Source organism: Mchenga conophoros, linkage group LG2 (assembly GCF_057382185.1).
Source record: "Mchenga conophoros isolate Kocher_MC1m ecotype Shallow Benthic linkage group LG2, M_conophoros_male_GT1.1, whole genome shotgun sequence".
Classification (NCBI taxonomy): Eukaryota; Metazoa; Chordata; class Actinopteri; order Cichliformes; family Cichlidae; genus Mchenga; species Mchenga conophoros.
In genome coordinates, this window is record NC_140527.1 from 32,291,327 (window position 1) to 32,310,624 (window position 19,298).

The 19,298-nt window shown below is 42.3% G+C and overlaps 1 protein-coding gene across 6 annotated transcripts; it reads right to left on the reverse strand.

Moving 5' to 3' along the window:
• Nucleotides 1-821: 821 nt before the first annotated feature.
• LOC146582355 (catenin delta-1-like) lies at nt 822-18,595 on the reverse strand. 6 transcript variants are annotated; one of them, XM_085295741.1, is made up of 22 exons: nt 18,265-18,595; nt 12,829-12,954; nt 11,257-11,420; nt 9,115-9,183; nt 8,906-9,025; nt 8,533-8,795; nt 7,681-7,962; nt 7,340-7,577; nt 7,004-7,226; nt 6,647-6,842; nt 6,415-6,532; nt 6,138-6,291; nt 5,929-5,946; nt 5,578-5,646; nt 5,349-5,476; nt 5,029-5,179; nt 4,729-4,921; nt 4,322-4,530; nt 4,186-4,227; nt 4,017-4,084; nt 3,781-3,835; nt 822-2,420 (listed from the first exon to the last, which is right to left on the reverse strand). In XM_085295741.1, exons 3-22 carry the CDS (start codon nt 11,413-11,415, stop codon nt 2,362-2,364), a joined length of 2,814 nt encoding a protein of 937 aa, XP_085151867.1. In that variant the 5' UTR covers nt 11,416-11,420; nt 12,829-12,954; nt 18,265-18,595; the 3' UTR covers nt 822-2,361. The 6 variants fall into 6 exon arrangements, with proteins under 6 accessions (XP_085151867.1, XP_085151894.1, XP_085151876.1 ...); XM_085295768.1 differs by having other exon boundaries at nt 3,733-3,835; XM_085295750.1 differs by lacking the exon at nt 12,829-12,954.
• Between the last annotated feature and the right edge of the window lie 703 nt (nt 18,596-19,298).

The window sequence follows — 19,298 nt, forward strand, 5'->3', positions numbered from 1 at the left end:
ATTATGTGTATGCTGGTGTGATTCAAACTGTTACAACTAAAAGTAAAGAGATTCAAGAATGAATAAATTGTTTAGTAGCTACTACAAAAAGCATGTGAACCTCCACACTATAGAATAAAACTCCCTCACAGTGCTAAAACACCACTAACATGCCCTCACTGGCTGTCTTCCTGCACCTTGTGTATTCAATTTAAGGTTAATTTTATATTCCAAGCAGACGCATGCACATCATACCTTAACTAATATCAAACTTTCACACCGACATCTGCTCATAGCCCTCGTGATCCAGCAGCTGCTTCTCAACCAGCCCACGATGCATTTCAGATGCGCCGCATACTTGAAACACCTAAACATATCCACAGACAACCAACTGTATCTTTGACATGTTTGGAAGTAAACACACGCACACCTTCACGACACTACCCTCCTGTCAACATGCTGCTCTGTGTGTAACCAGAGACAAACAGCAAAGCCGAGAACGTCAACGCTCGCCCGGCCTCCAGCTTTACTGTGGCGCTTGAAGGTTAGCTGGCTTTAATAAGGCTTGAGCACAAGGCGTGAGCAGTTTGAGGTCTTAAGTTAGGAGATTAACGTGTTTGTCTCTTAAATAAAAAGCATTTCCCAACTGAAAGCACTACTAATTCGATCTGTGAGGGAGTGAATATCAAACACACCAACTATTAGCATTTGCCTTTACAAGAGTGAGGGGATGAAATTACACAGATGCATTTCCCCTCTTTAATTAGATACGTTTATCCACACGATACAGGAGTCCTTCCTCACATCAGCACACAGCCACATCAAGCACACGTTACCAAAGCTTGTCTAGGAAAAGATCTTTATTTATAAAAAACAACCAGTTACATACGTCACTGAAAAAAGAAAAAACGAAAGCAACTTCTCAGAGCCAAGGCAGGTAATGAATGGTACATCATAATTTTACATGGATAGGCAACAGTACAAATATACTATGTGTGTGAAGAGTAAAAAACAAAAACAAAAAGATGATTGGTCTCTTTTGCCTTTAAAACAACTCTGATGTAAAAGTGGAATTATAAAGTAGAACAAATTGCATAATGCTCTCATCCACCACTCCCATACATATAAACCTCCAGAAAATAAAAAGAAACAGACGCACAAAGAAATACAAAAAAAACAAACCCAAAAAACAAAATGTGCCTTCTGCCAGCCTCCCAGTTTAAATTACACCTGTATCTCTCCCAACCTGTTAAAACTCGAGTCTCCTCTGAGTACAGAAGCCTCCCAAATGTTTTAATACAGACAAGCATGTATAAAAAACAGCTACAGAATTTTATATTTAAATTTCTTCCAAAAAGTCACTTCAGCTGGTCCAGAAGAAAAAAAAAAAAGAAAAGATGAACAGGCAGGTGTACAGGAATGGTTAAGGGCCTTCTGAAGCTGTATGTCGAAATATTTTAGTGGCTTAGTAGTGTTTGTTCACAGCTTCATCTCAGTACCAGGTCTGAAGTGTTGGCTGGTTTAGTTGGCTAAACCCAAACAGGAAAATCCAAAATAAAGCAGCTGAAATTCTCCTAAATGTTCCATGTGGGGAGGGACATAAAGGGAACAAAACAAGAACAGCTTCATCACAGGAAGAGGAGCACACAATTTAAAAAAAAAAAAAAAAAAAAAAAAGCATAACTGATGGAAAAACATGTGGTGTCATCTGGATCAACACACAATCATTCAAAAGGTCCATATTCATTTTCCACGTGCACACACACCCACAGGTTTACTGTATGATAAATATACACACACCTGCCCTTTCTTGTCATCCCAACTGAGAGAAAATAACTCTAGACAGGAAAATAACTCCTATATAAACATTCTCAATCTACAGGGCGGGCTGTCGGTGTGTCCCAACCTCCCATTAATTAAATTAATGAGCCAAAACTACTGCAGTCACCCCCCTTTTCTTTTTATATACAGTATATACCCTACTTAAATGTCTAAATACAAACTTATCAGGGCCAATGTCAGGTGGCTGTAACATGACAATAAAATTGCCAAGAGGAAAAAAAAAAAAAGTTAACAGCATGGGAAAAAAAAAAAAAAAAAAAAAAAAAAAAAGCAAGCCAGAGGACAACACCAGAATCAAATGATTGTCAACAAAGGTGATTGCCTTTACAGAATAATTATAAGTTATAAACGGAATACATTTCTGCTGCTACAACTGAATTTGCACGTGTGTGTTGCTTGAAAGTCTTTGCCTGCAACACAACCACTTTCTTTGGATGCCAACCCCCCCGCCCCCATGTTTTGATCCCATTTGTGTGGTGATAAGAGAGAGAAACGGGGAAAGGAAGGGGTGAGGAGAGGGAGAGTCTGGATCTTCTCTCCTCAGTAGCAGTGGTAGGGCAGGGACGGCCCAGTCTGGGTGATGCAAACTATCAGTTTTTCTGGAGGAAGAGACAAAAACACAATGATTAAAACAAAAAAAAAAAAAAAAAAAAAAAAAAAAAAAAAAAAAACACAAGTACAAAAGATGTGTGGCTGATTTAGACATCAAACAAGGAGGCAACACAAAGACTTGTGTGGTATAAGTATGGCAATCTACACACTAGTGTTGTCACAGTAAACGACCTTTCAACAGGAGGCTACTATAATCACATTACTGCTTTAGTTTAGTTAAATTAGATTCTAGTTCCTGGCCTGCTGCCCTGCACATAGAACTAATCCATAATAAACTGAAGTCTGTGCTGAAGTCAATCATCCATTAACGACTCTAAACAAGTGACCGGGCTGCTCTGTGTGTGATTTGTTACGTGTCTTAACTGCCAAACATGTTTATTTAAAACCCTCACCGTTCTGGTCATGCAGTCAGGAACATTTTACAAAGTAATCCAAACAAAGCTGTTAAGAAATAGCACTTTTTGCCACTACTTTCCTCACAAACTCAAAGAAATCAATGAAACCCATTTCTATTCTTGGGTGTCTGTTATTGTAGTAGCCGACACAACCACAAGAGTGTGCTCTCACACACAAATAACAACCCACAACAGTGGATCTCCGAAAAACCAGACAAATATTTCACAACATGACAAAAGCATTAACACTTCCCGACATTCTTAAATCCACTCCAGCAGCTGATTGTAAAGGACTTTGAGGGGGACTAAGATTAGAGTAGCTGTCACAGCAAAAGTGCTTTGGGAAGCATCAATTTCATCAGAATCGTTTTGATTTTCATGTGCCATTTCTTGCCAAGAACAACAAATGTGACCAGTAACTTTTTTGTATGGCATTTAACAAAATAAATGCATGCATAAGGCACAAAATGGGCCTGAAGTTTCATGCCATTTGTACCAAACAGTCCCATGAGATCATGTACAGCAACCGGGTAGAAAACTGACACAGAACTTTGGTTTTGTATTAAAAGGACTGTAAGTAACTTTTAAAACTGTGGTATTGTGACAACACTAATGCATAAACAGTTATTATTCTGAGGATCTAAATGTTGTTATTTAATGATCAGCCCGGGGTTCGGATTTACAATGACAGAGGACAATGCACAAGGAACACCTAGCAGCATACTATACCAGCATGAATACACAACACATCAGGGTATCTCATATTTAAGCATCAGTACAACGACACCTCTGCCTGTTTTAGTTCACAATCAGACTTGGACCAGGTTTCACTCAGGTTTTCAGTTATTAGAGACAAAAAGGAGTTCATAAAGTTCATGCAGGAATAGAGGTCAGTTGGACATACCATGCTGTTACATGCAGAGGGGGGTAGAGGGGATGGGGGAGGGCTAACCATCGTAGGAGTCCAATAGAGGCAGGGAGCCCTTTCTGCCCCCATACACCCCTCGCTGAGAGAGGAGCCGAGAAAGACAGAAAGAAGGCGGACAGGAAATGAGTGTGAGAAAAGATGTGTCAGTAATCGTGAGGTTTTAAAAGGTTACAATCAGGAAATATTCAGAGCTGTGCAGGAGGTTAGGGATTAATGTCATTAAGCCAGCAATCCAACATGTTAATAGTGACTTTAAGTACCGGTAAAGTGTCTGTGGTCTCATCCAGAGTGTGTCTCCTTTCTTTCTGGTCCAGTGTAGAGTAGGCCTCTGAAGGAAGATGAAAACAGGTTAAAATTTGCTAAAGATTTAATCTTGAGGCAGAACAAAAACACCCAAAAACAAAAGAAATCTAAAAGAAATCTACTAACCAGGGCCAATGTCATTCAGGGGAATCATGTCCCTCTTTTCCCCTGACACAAAGAAAAACAATTCATGAGTTAAGCTGTAAAACTCTTCATAAATAACCCTCCTGCAAAATTTAATGTAAATACTTTCTCTGCTCACCTCTGTCCAGGAGGGGTGTAGTGCTGTCTTCATAGGTGCCGTTAGCTCGAGTGCTCGGGCCGTTAGTGGTAGTGGTGCCTGGGTTAATGTTAACCATGAAGTCAGTTTTCTTCCAGCCGTCTTTCTCAAGAGGTCGGCGCAGTTCCTTGTGAGCCCAGACGAGCTGCAGGACCTGGCTCGCCCCCCGCACTTCGCGATCAGAGCGCTTGCTGAAAGATAACCAGAGATAAGGGTTTGAGCTGTTATCATCTCTGATGAGTTTTGTTATATAACACACACGGTTTACACCGGTTAGAAAACAGCTGCTTTTATATTTAAAAAAAAAAAAAAAAAAAAAAAAAAAAAAAAAAAAAAAAAAAAAAAACCACATACGCAAAGCACCTTTTCTACACTCAGAGAACACTTACCCATCTTTGTTGATTAGCACCAGGCTCTCGATGCCTCGTTTCTCTCGAAGGACCTTTGCTGGCTCCAATCTGTTGCCTAGCACCTCACTGAGCGTGCTCAGTACAGACACAACTGTCTCCTCGGATAGATTACGCCCAGACTGATTCTGGGCTCCAGGCAGGTTGGCCACAAGGTGAGGCACTGCATGCAAACCTGCAAGAGAAACTCTTACTCTTAACCCAAGTGCAATGAATGTTTAGAAAAAAAAAATGACACAGATGCTAAGATGATAGATAACAGCTAAGAAGAAACAATCTTACCTAGCAGTTCACAGTTTCGGTTGTCAATGGCAAGATTCCTCAAAGCTCCAGACATTGCACGAACCACACGATCATTGCCATGAGCCAGCAGTTCTGCCATCATGGGGAGTCCCTGCTCATGACGCACCTTTGCCCTGATATACCGACCATACTGTATGAAAAGCACAAAGAACAGATCAACTTTAGTTGTCATCTAATAACATAAAAACAAAGACAGACCCAACTATTCAGGGTTCATGCACTTTTAAAGTTCAAAATTAAACATTAGCCTTTTATAGCAGAGAGCCAGCTCTGAATCACTGATAAGAAATGATACTAACAGTCCACCGGCCAGCACACAGATTCTGGATGGCGCCGGCAGCAGCCTCGAGCACTGATGGGTTCTGGCTCTCTTTGAGCAGTGACGTGTAAACACGAACCACTTCAGGCTGGAACAAAAGCTCATAACCTAAAGTTGGCAGAGAGAGAGAGTTGTATGCTTTTATATGAACACAAGCTCCCTGATCAACTATAAATCATCTGAAAGAGAAGCAGACACACAAACAGTACCTCTGGCAGGTGTCGTTCTCTTTGGAATATCAACCATATCTGCACTTCCATCATCTACATCCTTCTTTCCTGCAGAAAAAAAAAAAGAAACAGCAGATAAGACAGATATAGTGATGTTGGGAGGGGGGGGGGTATAACCATTTTCATATTCTCAGTCTTGTTATCTGGTCCAACATGCAACCAGTGGAACAAGCACCATCAGCATGCAATGCTATGTGTGATCATGCCTGTGGAATGCGTGTAAATTCAACGTTATTTCTCCAGGTGTTTCAATATGCATTAGTAAAATAATGTGATGAGAGGGATGGACAGCTTCGCAGGTTCGTGAGAACACCAAACGCAAACTCTTACCTTTGGAAAACCACTCATCTAAACAGAGCACAGAGAGGAAGAAGTGAAATAGGGTGGGAAGAAATAAGGAGGGAGAAAAGGAAAGGGGGGGAAACAGTAGAGTGTGAAAAACAGGGAAAGGGTCTTCTGCCACCAAAAAGCTCAACCCCACCAGTAACTGCCACTCACTCAACCACAAATCTGACACAATGTAGCTGTAAAACACCAACCTTTGCCTTTTCTAGAGCCAAAGCAGCCGCCCTTACTGGCTGGAGCTGGGCCCTGGTTGACAGGTATGGCCTCTGCGTATTGTTCAGAGCCCGGGATTTCACGGTGAACCTGATAGGACAGATTCCTCAGAAGGCAGACGCAGTTCTCCACCAGCTATAGGAAGAAGGGGTGAATGGGGACAAAAGGCTCAAACTCCAATTTTTATTTATTCATTTATTTTTTTAAATCGCACAACTGTCTTGCGAAAAAAGGGACAGTTATAAGTGAATTTTTAACCTTATTGTCCACATCTTTGCAGTTGATCTGTGACTGGACCATGTACATAAGTGAATCCACCAGCCCCGTGCATTCCCTCAGCTTTCGCCTGGCCTCGCTGCGTTCTGAACTCACATTCCTGAAGTAAAGGGAGAGAAGTTAAGCACATAATTGCATGTTTTCTCCTTAAAATAAGCTTCCTTTTCTCCTTCTTCAACTTCCTCTGCTTTGCATCCATTGATCTCTTGCATACCTAAGGCAGCCAGCAGTGTTGGTCAAGGCGGTCTGCCACTCCATATGGCGTGGTTTGCAGCTTTCTTCTCCTCCTCCGCTGTTCCCTCTCTCCCAGCCTGAGTGTGGAACAATCACCTCGTCAACTAGGGCATGCAGGGCGTGGTCCACAATCTCCATCTTAACCGAATCGTGGGATGAAAGGTTCCACAAGGTGCCTGGGATAATTTAGAATGAATATTAGAATGAAATAAAGAGACAGTTGAGCCTTTAAAATAAGAAAATATAATCACCACACAAATCTTCCAAATAGTAGTAACATTTAAGAGCCACATATATCAAAAAACAAAAAAACAAGTATTTTACATAACAGTGATACCTGTGATAGTGTCTGTGAGATCCTGGTTGTGCGTTTTCCTCAGTAATCTAACCAGAGCAGGTACGCCATCGCAGTTCTTGATGGCGATTTTGTTGTCTTGGTCTCGTCCATATGAAATATTCTTCAGAGCCCCGCAGGCTGAGTGATGCACATCCTTACTAGGATGGTCCAGCATCGACACCAAAGCTGGGATGCCCTTTAGGCGGCGCACCTCTGATTTAACCTACAAACATAATTAGATACTTCCTTTAAAAAAAAGAAATTAGCAGAAGAAACACTACAACTCAGCATACAAAGAGAGAACTACCAGAAACACAATTGCAGAGTTTGCTTTACCTTGTCATTTTTGAATGTGAGGTGCTGGAGGAAGGCAGCAGCGTTGGTCTTGACAGGGTCCAGGCGGTAATTCAACATGGCGATAACCTCCGGAAGCTCTGGCTGTCTCCACGAAGTAGGTGGTTTTCTCAATGTGCTGTCCAGAGAAGCCATGCTTCCTCTCTCCATTGTCATCGGGACGGCCCAGGCGTATGGCTCAACGCTGCCTATGTCACTGTCCAAAGTGTCCTCGCAGCTCCTGTAAAAGTGGATGGAAGCATTTATCAAGAGTGTTTATTTATCAAATAAACTATGTAATGTTGTGAATTGACTTAGTGCAGAACAGTACGTTTTTATTTTACCTCAGTCTTCGTCTATCAATACCCCCAGGCCCCGGTCCCAGGCGTGGCATGGTACCATAGCCTCCGGGGTGCATAGGTGGAGGCCCCATTCCATATTCATCATATCCCATGCTACGTTGATCATCCTCCAAACCATAGTGACCGTGCCCATACCGCATCTCCATCGCAGAGCCCATGGCCCTCATTCCCCGACCCACCTGGGGCTGTGCTGCGTACGGGTCGAGCTGCTGGCGGCTCGGAGCCCGGTAGCCAGAGTCCAGAGTCCTGTAGCCATCCATTGGCCTGAGTAAAGATGGCAGTTATGAAAGTGATGAGTCGGGTTAGCTTAATCCTTTCTTTTCCAAAGAAAAGACAGTGTTAGATTGACAGAGATAGCAGGATAGGTGCTGCTAATGTGGAAAAGATCGACACGTGTTATCTGATGTCACATCTCGGCTTCTGCCTGACACTTCATGGTCTGTGGACAAATGCGGAACAGATGTTTATAGACTGGCTATGTTACCATCATGTTATTATGGTGTTAAGTTCAAGGCCTGTCAACTATAAATTCTGCTCATGTCAGTTTCACACATGACTGAATGATTATTTAGAATATGCACTACAAAAAAAGCATGCTTAAAAAAAGGGGGAATTATATTTAGCTTTGAATTATTGAGTGTGGAAAAACATGTCTATTAGTATTAACAAGGGCTAAAAAGTTAAATAATTAATGAGGCAAAACAGGAAGTTATTCCCCTGTATGCAATGATGGAAACTTCCGTTACACTGTGGCTTGTAAAGACGTGTATGCTTGAATGTAGCGCAAAGCAGTCACCATTAAACGTCAAGACACTGTCTAGAAGCATCAATCACCTGTAGCGATCATCCATGTGTGAACCCCTGCTCAGACTAGCGTAGGCCTCTGATGGCAGACCTCCGCGATAGTCATCGTAACCACCCACAGGACCATAGTGGTAGTTTCTGGGTACTGTAGCAGTGGGGTAGTCCATTCCACCAGGCTGCCTGTAAGGACGGTCCAATGTGGCGCTGTAGACGCCCATACCAGGCACTGACAAGCCCCCATCGATGGACAATGACTCAGTAGGCAGGACTGTGCGCGATATCGGTTTCTTCATCTGTGGCATAGTGAGATCAGTCCAGTGTTTTAAAATGTTCATGGCTAAATTAAAATTTTATAACGTCTGATATCATCGGTGAAAATGAAGCATGCGCTAGATTAACATACCCCATTGTCCATCCGCCGCGTGGTTCCTTCTTCGGAAAAGACTGAATGCACTTCCTGAGATTCATCCTCTGGCGTGTAGCTCTCATCTAGAGCGCCATGTGCAGGGTCCACCATCCTGTACTGTAGCAAAGACACCACACGTGTAAATATTTAAGCATAGATAAAAGAACATTTTTTTTAAATGTGCTTAACTTTGTACAATCACATACCTGTGTGCCGTTTATATATGTGTCTGTCAGCTTCAGTCGTTCTATGTCTGCATCCCCTAAACGCCCGTTCTGGGATAAAAGAGGAAAACATGACTGTGAAATACACAGGAAAAAAAAAAAAAATTAAATATACTATTACACTGAAACAATATACAAGATTGAGGGTAAAGGCACAGTTCCCAGTAGTCTGTGCTGTCTACTTTTAACCACTCAGATGATATTACTGCTGCTGAAGCACATTCAGTGCTGACCAAACCGTCCCTGCATGTTTATGGTCTGTGAATCACTGCCAGACACGAAGGAGGACATTTTGGAATGCAGCCAGTCATCCTCACACCTCGTTTCCTCCTGCACTAAACTCTTATATAATCAAAGGCTGTCACAGTGTACGACTTGGGACACTTTCTTTCTAAACCACAGTAACACTCTAGCAATGCAACTACCTCGGTTAGTGGCAATCACATGCAAGCGCAGCACAACTGAGCTATTTTGGAAGCGTTTATCAGCAGCTGTTTAGCGTTTCGACACTCAGTTTCAGTATTACTGATATTGCCGACCAGAAAAATATTTAAAGACCTTTTACAATTTCTTCCACTTTGTTGCAATGCTACTGCGGTTTATTGTGTGCCCACAAGGAAGCAGGGCTGTGTTTTTGTTTTTTTTAAAAAGCGATATGAAGATTGGAAGAGCAGACTGTGCATACACTGTAAAGGAAGCACAAACTTCCTCTAGAGCTGGTCCTTCCTTTAATACCATCTGATTTACAAACAACTCTGGTATGCATTTGAACCCATAATCGCAGAACAGATACTGTGTGCCTTTATCATAAAGCATTGACAGCTATTACAAAGTTTTTGTAGCCTTCAGGCTTTCAAGGATTTTCATAAGACAAAACATGAGATCTAATCAATGTCAGCACGCCCTGAAAAAGGAAGGAAAACATTTAAGAACTGCTTACAAAAGTGTGCCAACATTTCTCCTCTACTGTAAAAGTGTGACTTGATCAAACAAACAAAAACAGGTCCATTATTTTCTAACTGCTCAAATAAGCGCTAGGGTAAAGAAAAATGGCACATGATAACAGTGGGACCACATAAATTATTAGTCTGGAAAACAAAACAAGTGGGAGTCACAGCTAAACCTCTAAAAAGCTTTAAATAAATGTAAGAAAATACCTACTTATAATAGTCCCTCTTTTTTTAATTTATTTGAAAAAGAAAATGTAACGTCTTATAACATCTGCACAAAATCCATTATTGTCATTTAGCAAATCTGCTAAATGACAACAAAATAAGTGCTCTCAGTTGTCAGATATAATGACATATTGACAGCATCAGAGCTAAAATGTGTCAGTTAATGGCCAAATGGTCAAAATGTATCCACTGTCATTTTGAAAAGCCATCCTAAGCCAACCTGTCAGCTTCCTGCCAAACCTGGAAGCTCTGTGGAGCAGCCATAACAATTTCTAACGTACAACACACAAATTTGCAAGTCTAATAGATACAACATGCAGCACCAACACACAGACAGTTAAGACTGATGCATACAGCAGAAATGAATATCGACTTTTAAACAGCCAGTCATCTAGTAGAGTTTAAAACAAATGAACACTGAGGATGCGACATGATCACAAAAGAAAAGAATCTGATCTTAAAAAACAAAACAAAAACTTGGAGAAGAAAACTTGTTTAGAGGACTATGCAACACATGCACAATGCTGTGAAGGGATAAGAAAATTACTGAAATTCCACAGCAGGGGAGAATGAAAAATGAATGCGAGTCAGAGTGCGTATGGTGAGTGACACTGTAGGCATGCTGATAGGTTTTGAAGGCATGTAATGATAAATTTGCAGATGAGAGTTAATGAGTCAGACATATGTTATCAGAGTCCATAAAGAAAGATCTAAAAAAAAAAAAAAGTTACAAGAATGACGCACAGAAACGCCCTTGCTGAGCACTGGATGGGAGGAGGTGGGACCAAGGAGATAGGGGATGAGTGATGGACGGATGAATGTCAAGAGACAAACGATGCATGAACTCACGCCAAGGGTTGGATGGAGGGAATAATGATCCATACAATCAAAGACGTAGAGGTGTTGAAATGACTCAAGATGGGAATATTTGGGTTCTTTGGGGAGTTACCTGTGTGTGAGGGAGGGGACGACCCAAGGTTGAGGGGCTAGTGGCGGGGAGGCCCACTCTCCTCCTCTCCTCCTCCAGCGCCCTGGTCAGCTGTTCAAACTGCACCTCCTGCTCCCTGACCGACTCCAGCAGAGCCGCTGCGCTCTCGCACTGCTCCATACACACTACACAGCCCCAAGGGGAGAGAAGGGGGCGTTACACACATGCATACAGCCCTAAAACAGGCTACAGCAGTGGGAGAGGGTGTATAACAAAAACACACTCTCCAAACAGAGTACAGCGAGATCCAGCTGATGCATGATTTGAATGGGGAGGTGGTTATCCTCAGATCTTGCTTGGTAACTAAGAGGTTTTTTAGAGAGCTACGGGATTTCACAAGAGTTCTCTTCATGATTTGGCTTCAGTGATGAAATTACAATGGTTAACGTAAAGACACGCCTCGAACTGAACGTCAACCAGAGAACTTTCCCAATACACTAGAATTTTACAGGAAGAGACTTCCTGTCATGTCCATTTCATTCATCTCCCCCCCCCCCCAAAATGTCACAACTATGAGCAATATTTCCCACATATTCACACGTCATCAACAGCAACAGACAAGGATTCTACACACACAGACAAAAAAATAAATAAATAAAATTAGGTGTTCCTCTTGCACTCTGTCGCATTTCCGAGCACTTTGTGACAAATACAAGACAGAGCAGTTGATTCATTTTCCTTGTCAGTCACATCCTATGGGGCTCAACTGAATGAGAGACTGCTTAGAAAACCAGTACCAGCGACTGGTCAGCCTGCAGGCAGAAAACTTTGTAACAGAGAACTTTTGCAAAATACAAGGAAGGGGAAAAAAAAAAAAAAAAAAAAAAAAGATGAATTGAGGAAAACTGATTTTAAAAAATAAATGTCTTTTTTGGCTAAAATAAATATATTTGCATGGCCAACCAATTTAAATTCTGCGTGGGAAAATTTACCGTGTTCAAAGGATTAAAACAAGAAAAAGAAAAAACCCTGAAATCCCAACTTCACTGGTAAACTGCAGCAGAGAGGAAGTGGTAGCAGAGGTTTATAGCACTTAACCATAAAAGTTTGTTAAATCATAAAACGTGGATATGTAGTATTTTATCACAACATTACGTCAATGACTGCATGCAGTTTAATACACCATCATTAAATAAACAAAGATATCCTCTAAATTTTGACACTGTCCGATACCACACAAGAAATAAGACGCCAAGAAAAGTTTTTAAAACATGTATTAGTATCTTTGTATCACAAGACATTTCATGGATAAAGTTTCAGATAAGAGCAGAGAAAAGCTAAATGCTGTCCTTGGATAAGTCACTCCCCCCCACATTCAAGTAGAATAATTTCTGGTGATAAATAGAAAATCCTTTATATAAACAACCTTTACCCTTAGAGAATGAAGCTTTTTTTTACTGAAACAGGAAGCTTAACACCACAACTTACAACCTTTAACCCAAAAGAGAACTGCACACTTCTCCTTATGGGTTGACCACTAAAAATGCACCATCTGCCTTTAAACTGGGTTCACAGAAAATCCAAAATACACACCTTAACCTGTGGGCAAGGTTTTGGTAGAAGAGGTGAGAGATCACACCAAGTTCAGAAGTGGCGCTTTAGTTGTTCATGTGTGGAAAGTGACCCAACCACCGAGCCCCAGAAGCAGGTAGAAATGGACTGCAGAGAAAGAAAGGAGAGGTGGAGGAAAGAGGGCGAGAAGTGTTTTAGAGAAGACGCATCGGCTTGAAAATCAGCAACACAGTGAGAATACCGTACAAGCGTGTCAACGGGGGTTGTTTGCTCGCTCTGTGAGGAGGAAGGCACAGCAGGGAGACAGATATACAGTAGTTTCAGCCTTTGGACACACCCTGTATTTACTCAACATTTGGCCAGAATATGGAGGCTAGCTGGGGAAGTTGAACAACCTGCACCTATTTCTAGGTTGGATAACATCGATTTTCAGCATAAAGAGCTTAAGCAAAAGCAGGTTTTAGAGATTCTAACATATGTTCTTCTTACTACCTCTTCTTTTTGCCCTTTTTTTAATCCAAGCTTTTCTCTCTAATCAGTTTTCACCCTACCTGTAGCTCCGAGCATTAATTCCCAAATCTCCTAACTGCCTTATATCCCCCTCCCTCTATATCCTTTGTTATTGTACCTTAAAAAGAGACATTGTTATACCAGAGGCAAGCAACTGGATAGTGGAGACTCAGATCCTCTTATCTGGTGATACACCCTGTTCTGCAGCGGCCCAGCTCTTCATGAGGTGAATAAACCCGCTATTGCTACACACCTGCATGACCGGTTGGACGAGGTGGGGGGGTGACTAAATTTCAGTCACACTGTCTGGCGCACATGCACCAACGCAGCTGAAAGTTTGAACAAGAAACAGGGCCCTGCATTTACACTTCAGATAACAGGTGTAGAGCAAAGCACAAAGCAAGCATTGGGGCTCAAGATGTGATGATGAATGACTCGTCGTTTGACTTTCATGACCCAGCATGAGCTTATAAAGAAAATAATTAAAAACAAAACTATTACCACACACTATTACCACACAGTAAGATCATTTTCTCAGTTTCATTTTACCTAGTAAACTGACAGCTGCAGTGCCTGTCTGTTCCTGTACGAATTTCAAAATAATGACTAACAAAGCACACGACATTTAAAAAAAGAAAAACATAAAATAAAATCCCAGAATGGGGTGTGTTCAGTATGGGAAAAGAGGGAGGGAAAGTGGGATGACCTGATGAGGAAACCAGGCGTGGCTTAAGTGTTTCCTAAGACAAAGGAATCCACGAGAACCAAAACCAGCATTTGCATGTGGGATAAGGCTGGCTGCCAGGAAGTGATATGATGTCACCTCATTGACTCACAGAGAGTCATAACCTCCTACCTGAGCAAATCACAAACTGCTGTCGTGTTACCCACATGCCTTTATATGGTCACAGACCAGACAGGGTTGATTTCATCCTTTAGAGATTGAGATGAACAGACTTTTAAGAGCTGGAAACAAATAAAACAGATGGACTTGTAGGAAAGATGAGGGAATGAGAGGGTGAAGCTTGGGGGGGTTGGGGGCGATAAGGAAAGGAGTGCTGAATCAAAGATAAAAGCTAATCTTGCATTCCTAGCATTGTCTCCTGCCAATTCAGCACAGCAGCCCACCCACTCATCCAGTGTGGAACAGGCTAAGGAGGACACTAGCTAATAATCACTCAGAGATCAGAGTTTACTGTGCTTTTGTGGCACTTCAAGGCAGGTTTACTGGTCATTGTGACCCAAACACAGCAAAATAAACTAATCAAGTCTCTAAAGCTGCTCTGTTTACATAGCTTTGTGATAAACTCGCATAGTCTCAATTCTTGGCTTGTTAAAATCATTAATATTATCATTACCTGTCTGTAGGCCATCTTATTGAACTAATGAGCACTAATGCCATTTGCACAAGATTAATTATAAACCATGATGGATATTTCTTGGCAGGCGAGAGTGTGTGTGTGTGTATATATACACACACACACACACACACACACACACACACACACACACACACACACACACACACACACACAGTGTGTGAGCAAGTGTGTTATTGTGGTTTAACCACAGCCAGGAGGGAATTTGCAGCTGTCAGCCTGGGAGGCTGGAGGAACAATGAGAAGTTTGTGCAACTGAGAGCACAGGCGCAAGTGTGAAAAGGGTTTGGGAGCAAGAAAAAGATCATAGGACACATTTGACTGTGCACGCATCTGTGTTTATAATGTCACTCTTTACATGCGCATGGCTTCTGTCCTCCATCCGACTCTCTCTCTCACAGCTGTTAGTTTTGGCCTTGAAAGTCAGCGCAGAGTTTCGCTGAACAATGAAAACAATCAATGTCGTCCCACTGCCGCTCCCCTTTCCCCTCATAGCCACTTCCTGAGAAACAGGATGTTATGAATTCGACATCAGAGCTGAGGAGAGGTCCGCAATGGCGTCTTTGGCTCACTATAAATCCTCTACCCCAATAGAACCAGTTGTACACAAACCTTGAAAACCTACCTAAGGTACACTTTCATAAACCACCAGCTGATGGTTGTCTTCTTCCATCAACAGAGTGTTTTGCTGCGGCGAAAATCCCCCATGGTCAATATGTTGATCACACCACCACAAGGCACTTCCCACCCTGCCAATATTGTTCTCCATTTACTGGTTTCTGTTCTGCTTTTGTGAACTTTGGGAACCAATTTTTATGAACCTGCATAGCTAAGTCATCGCAATTTATTTTAAAATAAGAAGTTAGTAGAGCATTTTCTTTTTTAATATAAAATCTGGGATAACATCAGAAAAACTCTGACACACTGACATTATCATGAGTTCCCTTTTCTAATGCTAAATGTGAGAAAGAAAGTGAGAAACTCAGCATCACGGCTGCTCCAGCTACTGGAAATGATCTTATGAGTTAGGTGTCATTAGGTGTAAGGCCAGATCGTGCACAGGGCAGCAAACACGTGGCGTGTCCACATATTGTAAACTTTGGACGGTTACATGCTCTGTTCTCACATGAGGTACATCAAACATTACTTTCACTCGAATCTCCTAGAGATTACAAGTACAAAGTCATTCACTTTAATCACAGTTATGCTTTTAAATAATACTAAAACAAGAAAATTATTGTTTTGCTTTTTAGCGCATTTTCCTTTTTTATTTGGTCCCAAAAGTACGCCTGCAACTACCTGAAAACTCAAAGTTTCTGCTTTTTAAAAGTTTAATAAATCCACTAACCAAAATCTGAGTAAGCAGACATTGTAACTTTATAACTGAGCACTTCAGACTGGTTAAAAGACTAGTTCATGTCTGATGCGACCAAATTAAATGTTTGCGGTGACTGTTTGCAGGCTCCATCTAAAATCAGTCTATTTTTGGGCTGTTGATTCAAGAAGCAGAGTGGTCTAACCACTGAATCAGATCACCATCTTCTCTTGGGTTTCAGACATTGTGGTCTGACATATATACACATACATACGTAAATACACACATATATCTGTCAAAAACATATGCCCAGAAAGACCAACCTAAGACAAAACATAAAGTGCCAGAGGAAACAAATGGAGCAACCCTACATGTGGACTTCAGGTACAGAGTCACAACATGGACTTATACACATTTTTAAAAAGTCTATGTAACTACAAAAACAAGTTTTCCTATTTTGTTCTTTAAAAGAGCCACACTGTTCCAAGTCGACCATGACAAGGAGAAGTAAAAGAGGTTCAACATGTCAAGTACCGTGCCTTGAGGTCAACTACAACATCTGATCGAACACTGACACACCACGAGTCAGACAGCTCCATCTGATTCTGCACCCATCAGTCAACGTGACTCACTCACTCCTGTCAGGGGATATCTGATCATACTCACATGTAAGCAACAATATAGCCTCTGTCCACTTAATTAAAATCTAGTCAGTAACAGAGGCACCTGCACCAGCTCCCACTGAAACAAGATATTCACTGCTGAAATGCACATCTGTTCACACATCTCAAAGTAACTAACTGCAATTTGCTCTCAAGTCAGTTTGATGCCACTGGTGGTAGTTTAAGCTGAGCATGGCTTGTAATGGGATTGAAGCTTTAGCCTCCTAATCCACTTACATCCTAACGCGCACACACACAGTTAACATGCACGAACGTAGATGGGGACGGACACACACACACACACACACACACGGCCCTTCGGGGATTAACCTGTACACCTCAAGAAAGCAGACACAATTGTAGTCTGTGTCGGCAGCACGCATCAACAATCAAACAAGGACTTGCAGACAGACTTATTAGTGGTGGCACCTGGAGCACATGAGTCAGCTACAGGTAAAGTGATAGGTACAGGAAGCCCGTGTAAAACACATTGTGTGCATTTGTGCCTTAATGAAACCAGTGTTTGTGAGTTCAGGCACACAAACAGGCTGACAGTTATCCCCACCCAGGCACTTTCCTAACAAAAACAAGTCCACACAGGACTCACACAACAGGTTCACAGGCTGACAAGCTAATAATCCCAGGATGTGTGGCAGGCTGCAAATGGAAGACCATTAACCTCAGAGAGTTCTGCAACATATACATACACGTCTAACCAAACAGGTTTCCAATTATGCTCCGGGACACGGGAGAGCTCCTAATCGTAATTACCGTCAAGCCTGTGCAATCTGCTCCCTTCTCCAGCTGAAAAATATGGATGCTACCCGCAGAAAGGAGGCATCAGCTGCAACGATAAGTAGGTCAAACCACAGTTAAGTGCAGACAGGCAAAAAAGAAAAAACGCTCGAGCATCACACTGCCATATCTGCTTGAACACCCCAAAACCTATCACCTGCAAGATCAGCTAACTGCTAGCACCCCTTCTGAAATCCCACGCAATGTCGGGAATTGATTTGCTAGCGTTAAGATAGCAGCGTGGGGCAGGAGCGACGCGGTGAGCTGGCACACAGAGACATAAATAAAAGGCGAACAAAGACCACGCATTTGACTTACTCTGTAGTTGCGCTAGCGCTACTACACAAATAAATGACAACGCCGGAGATCAAATCAGCCCAAGTTGGCGTGAATGCTCGCTCAGCACCCGCATGACCTCGTTTGGCTGTCTTGCAGCGTTAGCATCACAATAACCCACATAGCCGTCCCAGATCGCTGCCAAAAAATAGCCAGGCTAGCGTTAGGGTAGCAAAAACAGATTAGGCACGGGAATATTCGGTTAAAGCGTCCTTCACAGTCAGGTCTGACGGCTTTCTTTGTTTTATCTCCTGGCACCAAAGGCTTGTTTGAGTCCTGCACGGCGAGCAATAGAGGGTCTCGATTTGAACTTTACGTTAGCATCGTTAGCTAGCCGTGGAGAGTCGATGCTGTGACCACTCCTTGCCAGCGCTGCAGTGCACCCATAATTTGATGGAGGGGGGAAAAACGCGACCCCCAGCACACGCAGCCATATGGTAACATTTACGAATTTACTCACCTGCTCTTGAAAAGCCTGCCCCTTCCAGACGGTCGTTTTTTTTTTTTGGTTTTTTTTGTTTTCTGCCCTCTTTTTTCCCCCTCCTTCTCCGGGTTCTGGGTCAAGCTCGTTAAAGACCGAGCGACATCACCGAGTTTTCTATCAAAAGAGAGGGCGGGATCAACGGCTACCGTAAAGACGCAGGCGCACACAAAATTCCTCCTCTCATACAGGTGTTTTTACGAGCTGGGCGCAGTCGCTCAGCAGTCTGCTATCACAAAAGGAACAAAATTTTAAGTATCCCCTCCCAGATGGAACGTACACTGGCTGGTATGAGAAAGACTATTACAACAAAACGGAAGTGAGGGATTTAAATTGTGTTGTGGAATATAGAAGCTACCTCCCACCGCCTCTTATCTCCTCCCATTCATTCCCCTCAGTGGCCACACACACACACTGATGTCATTTCATTGATTGCCCAAGAACAATAGTCTGGGAGGAAGCACCACTTTCATGGGGAAGTACAACAACAGCATTCCTCACCAAGTCGCCAAAACTACTGGTATTAAAAACCGCTATCAACGGCCATCGTGCACATGTTACGCATGCGCTTGGTCTGCTGGTAAACATGCTTCTTTACATGAATCATGCTTGACCACAGCTATTTAAAGGATTTAAGGCTTAGTGCATGACTATACCTCTAAGGGTTTGTTTTTTTATTTTTACTATTTTGAATTTTAGTGTCTTTTTTAACACTTTGAGTCAAGTCTCTTTTTTAATACAGTCTGACTTTCCAGAGCTTTCGGTAAAATCAAAGAAAAAACAAACTACAAACTCTTAAGCAATACTTAAGTGTGGGTAGGGTGGAAAGAGGAACAATGTGAGGAATTTCCCCCAGTTTCCTTGAGAGTCCCCCCACCCACAGTGATTCAGTGTGACCAGGCCTTAAGACATTATAAGTGCGGGGGGGGGGGGGGGGCACAACACTGCACTCTAGAGGTGCAAAATGAAACTCTTCAGGCATCGAGTAAAAAAGCAACTATATTTATTCAGAA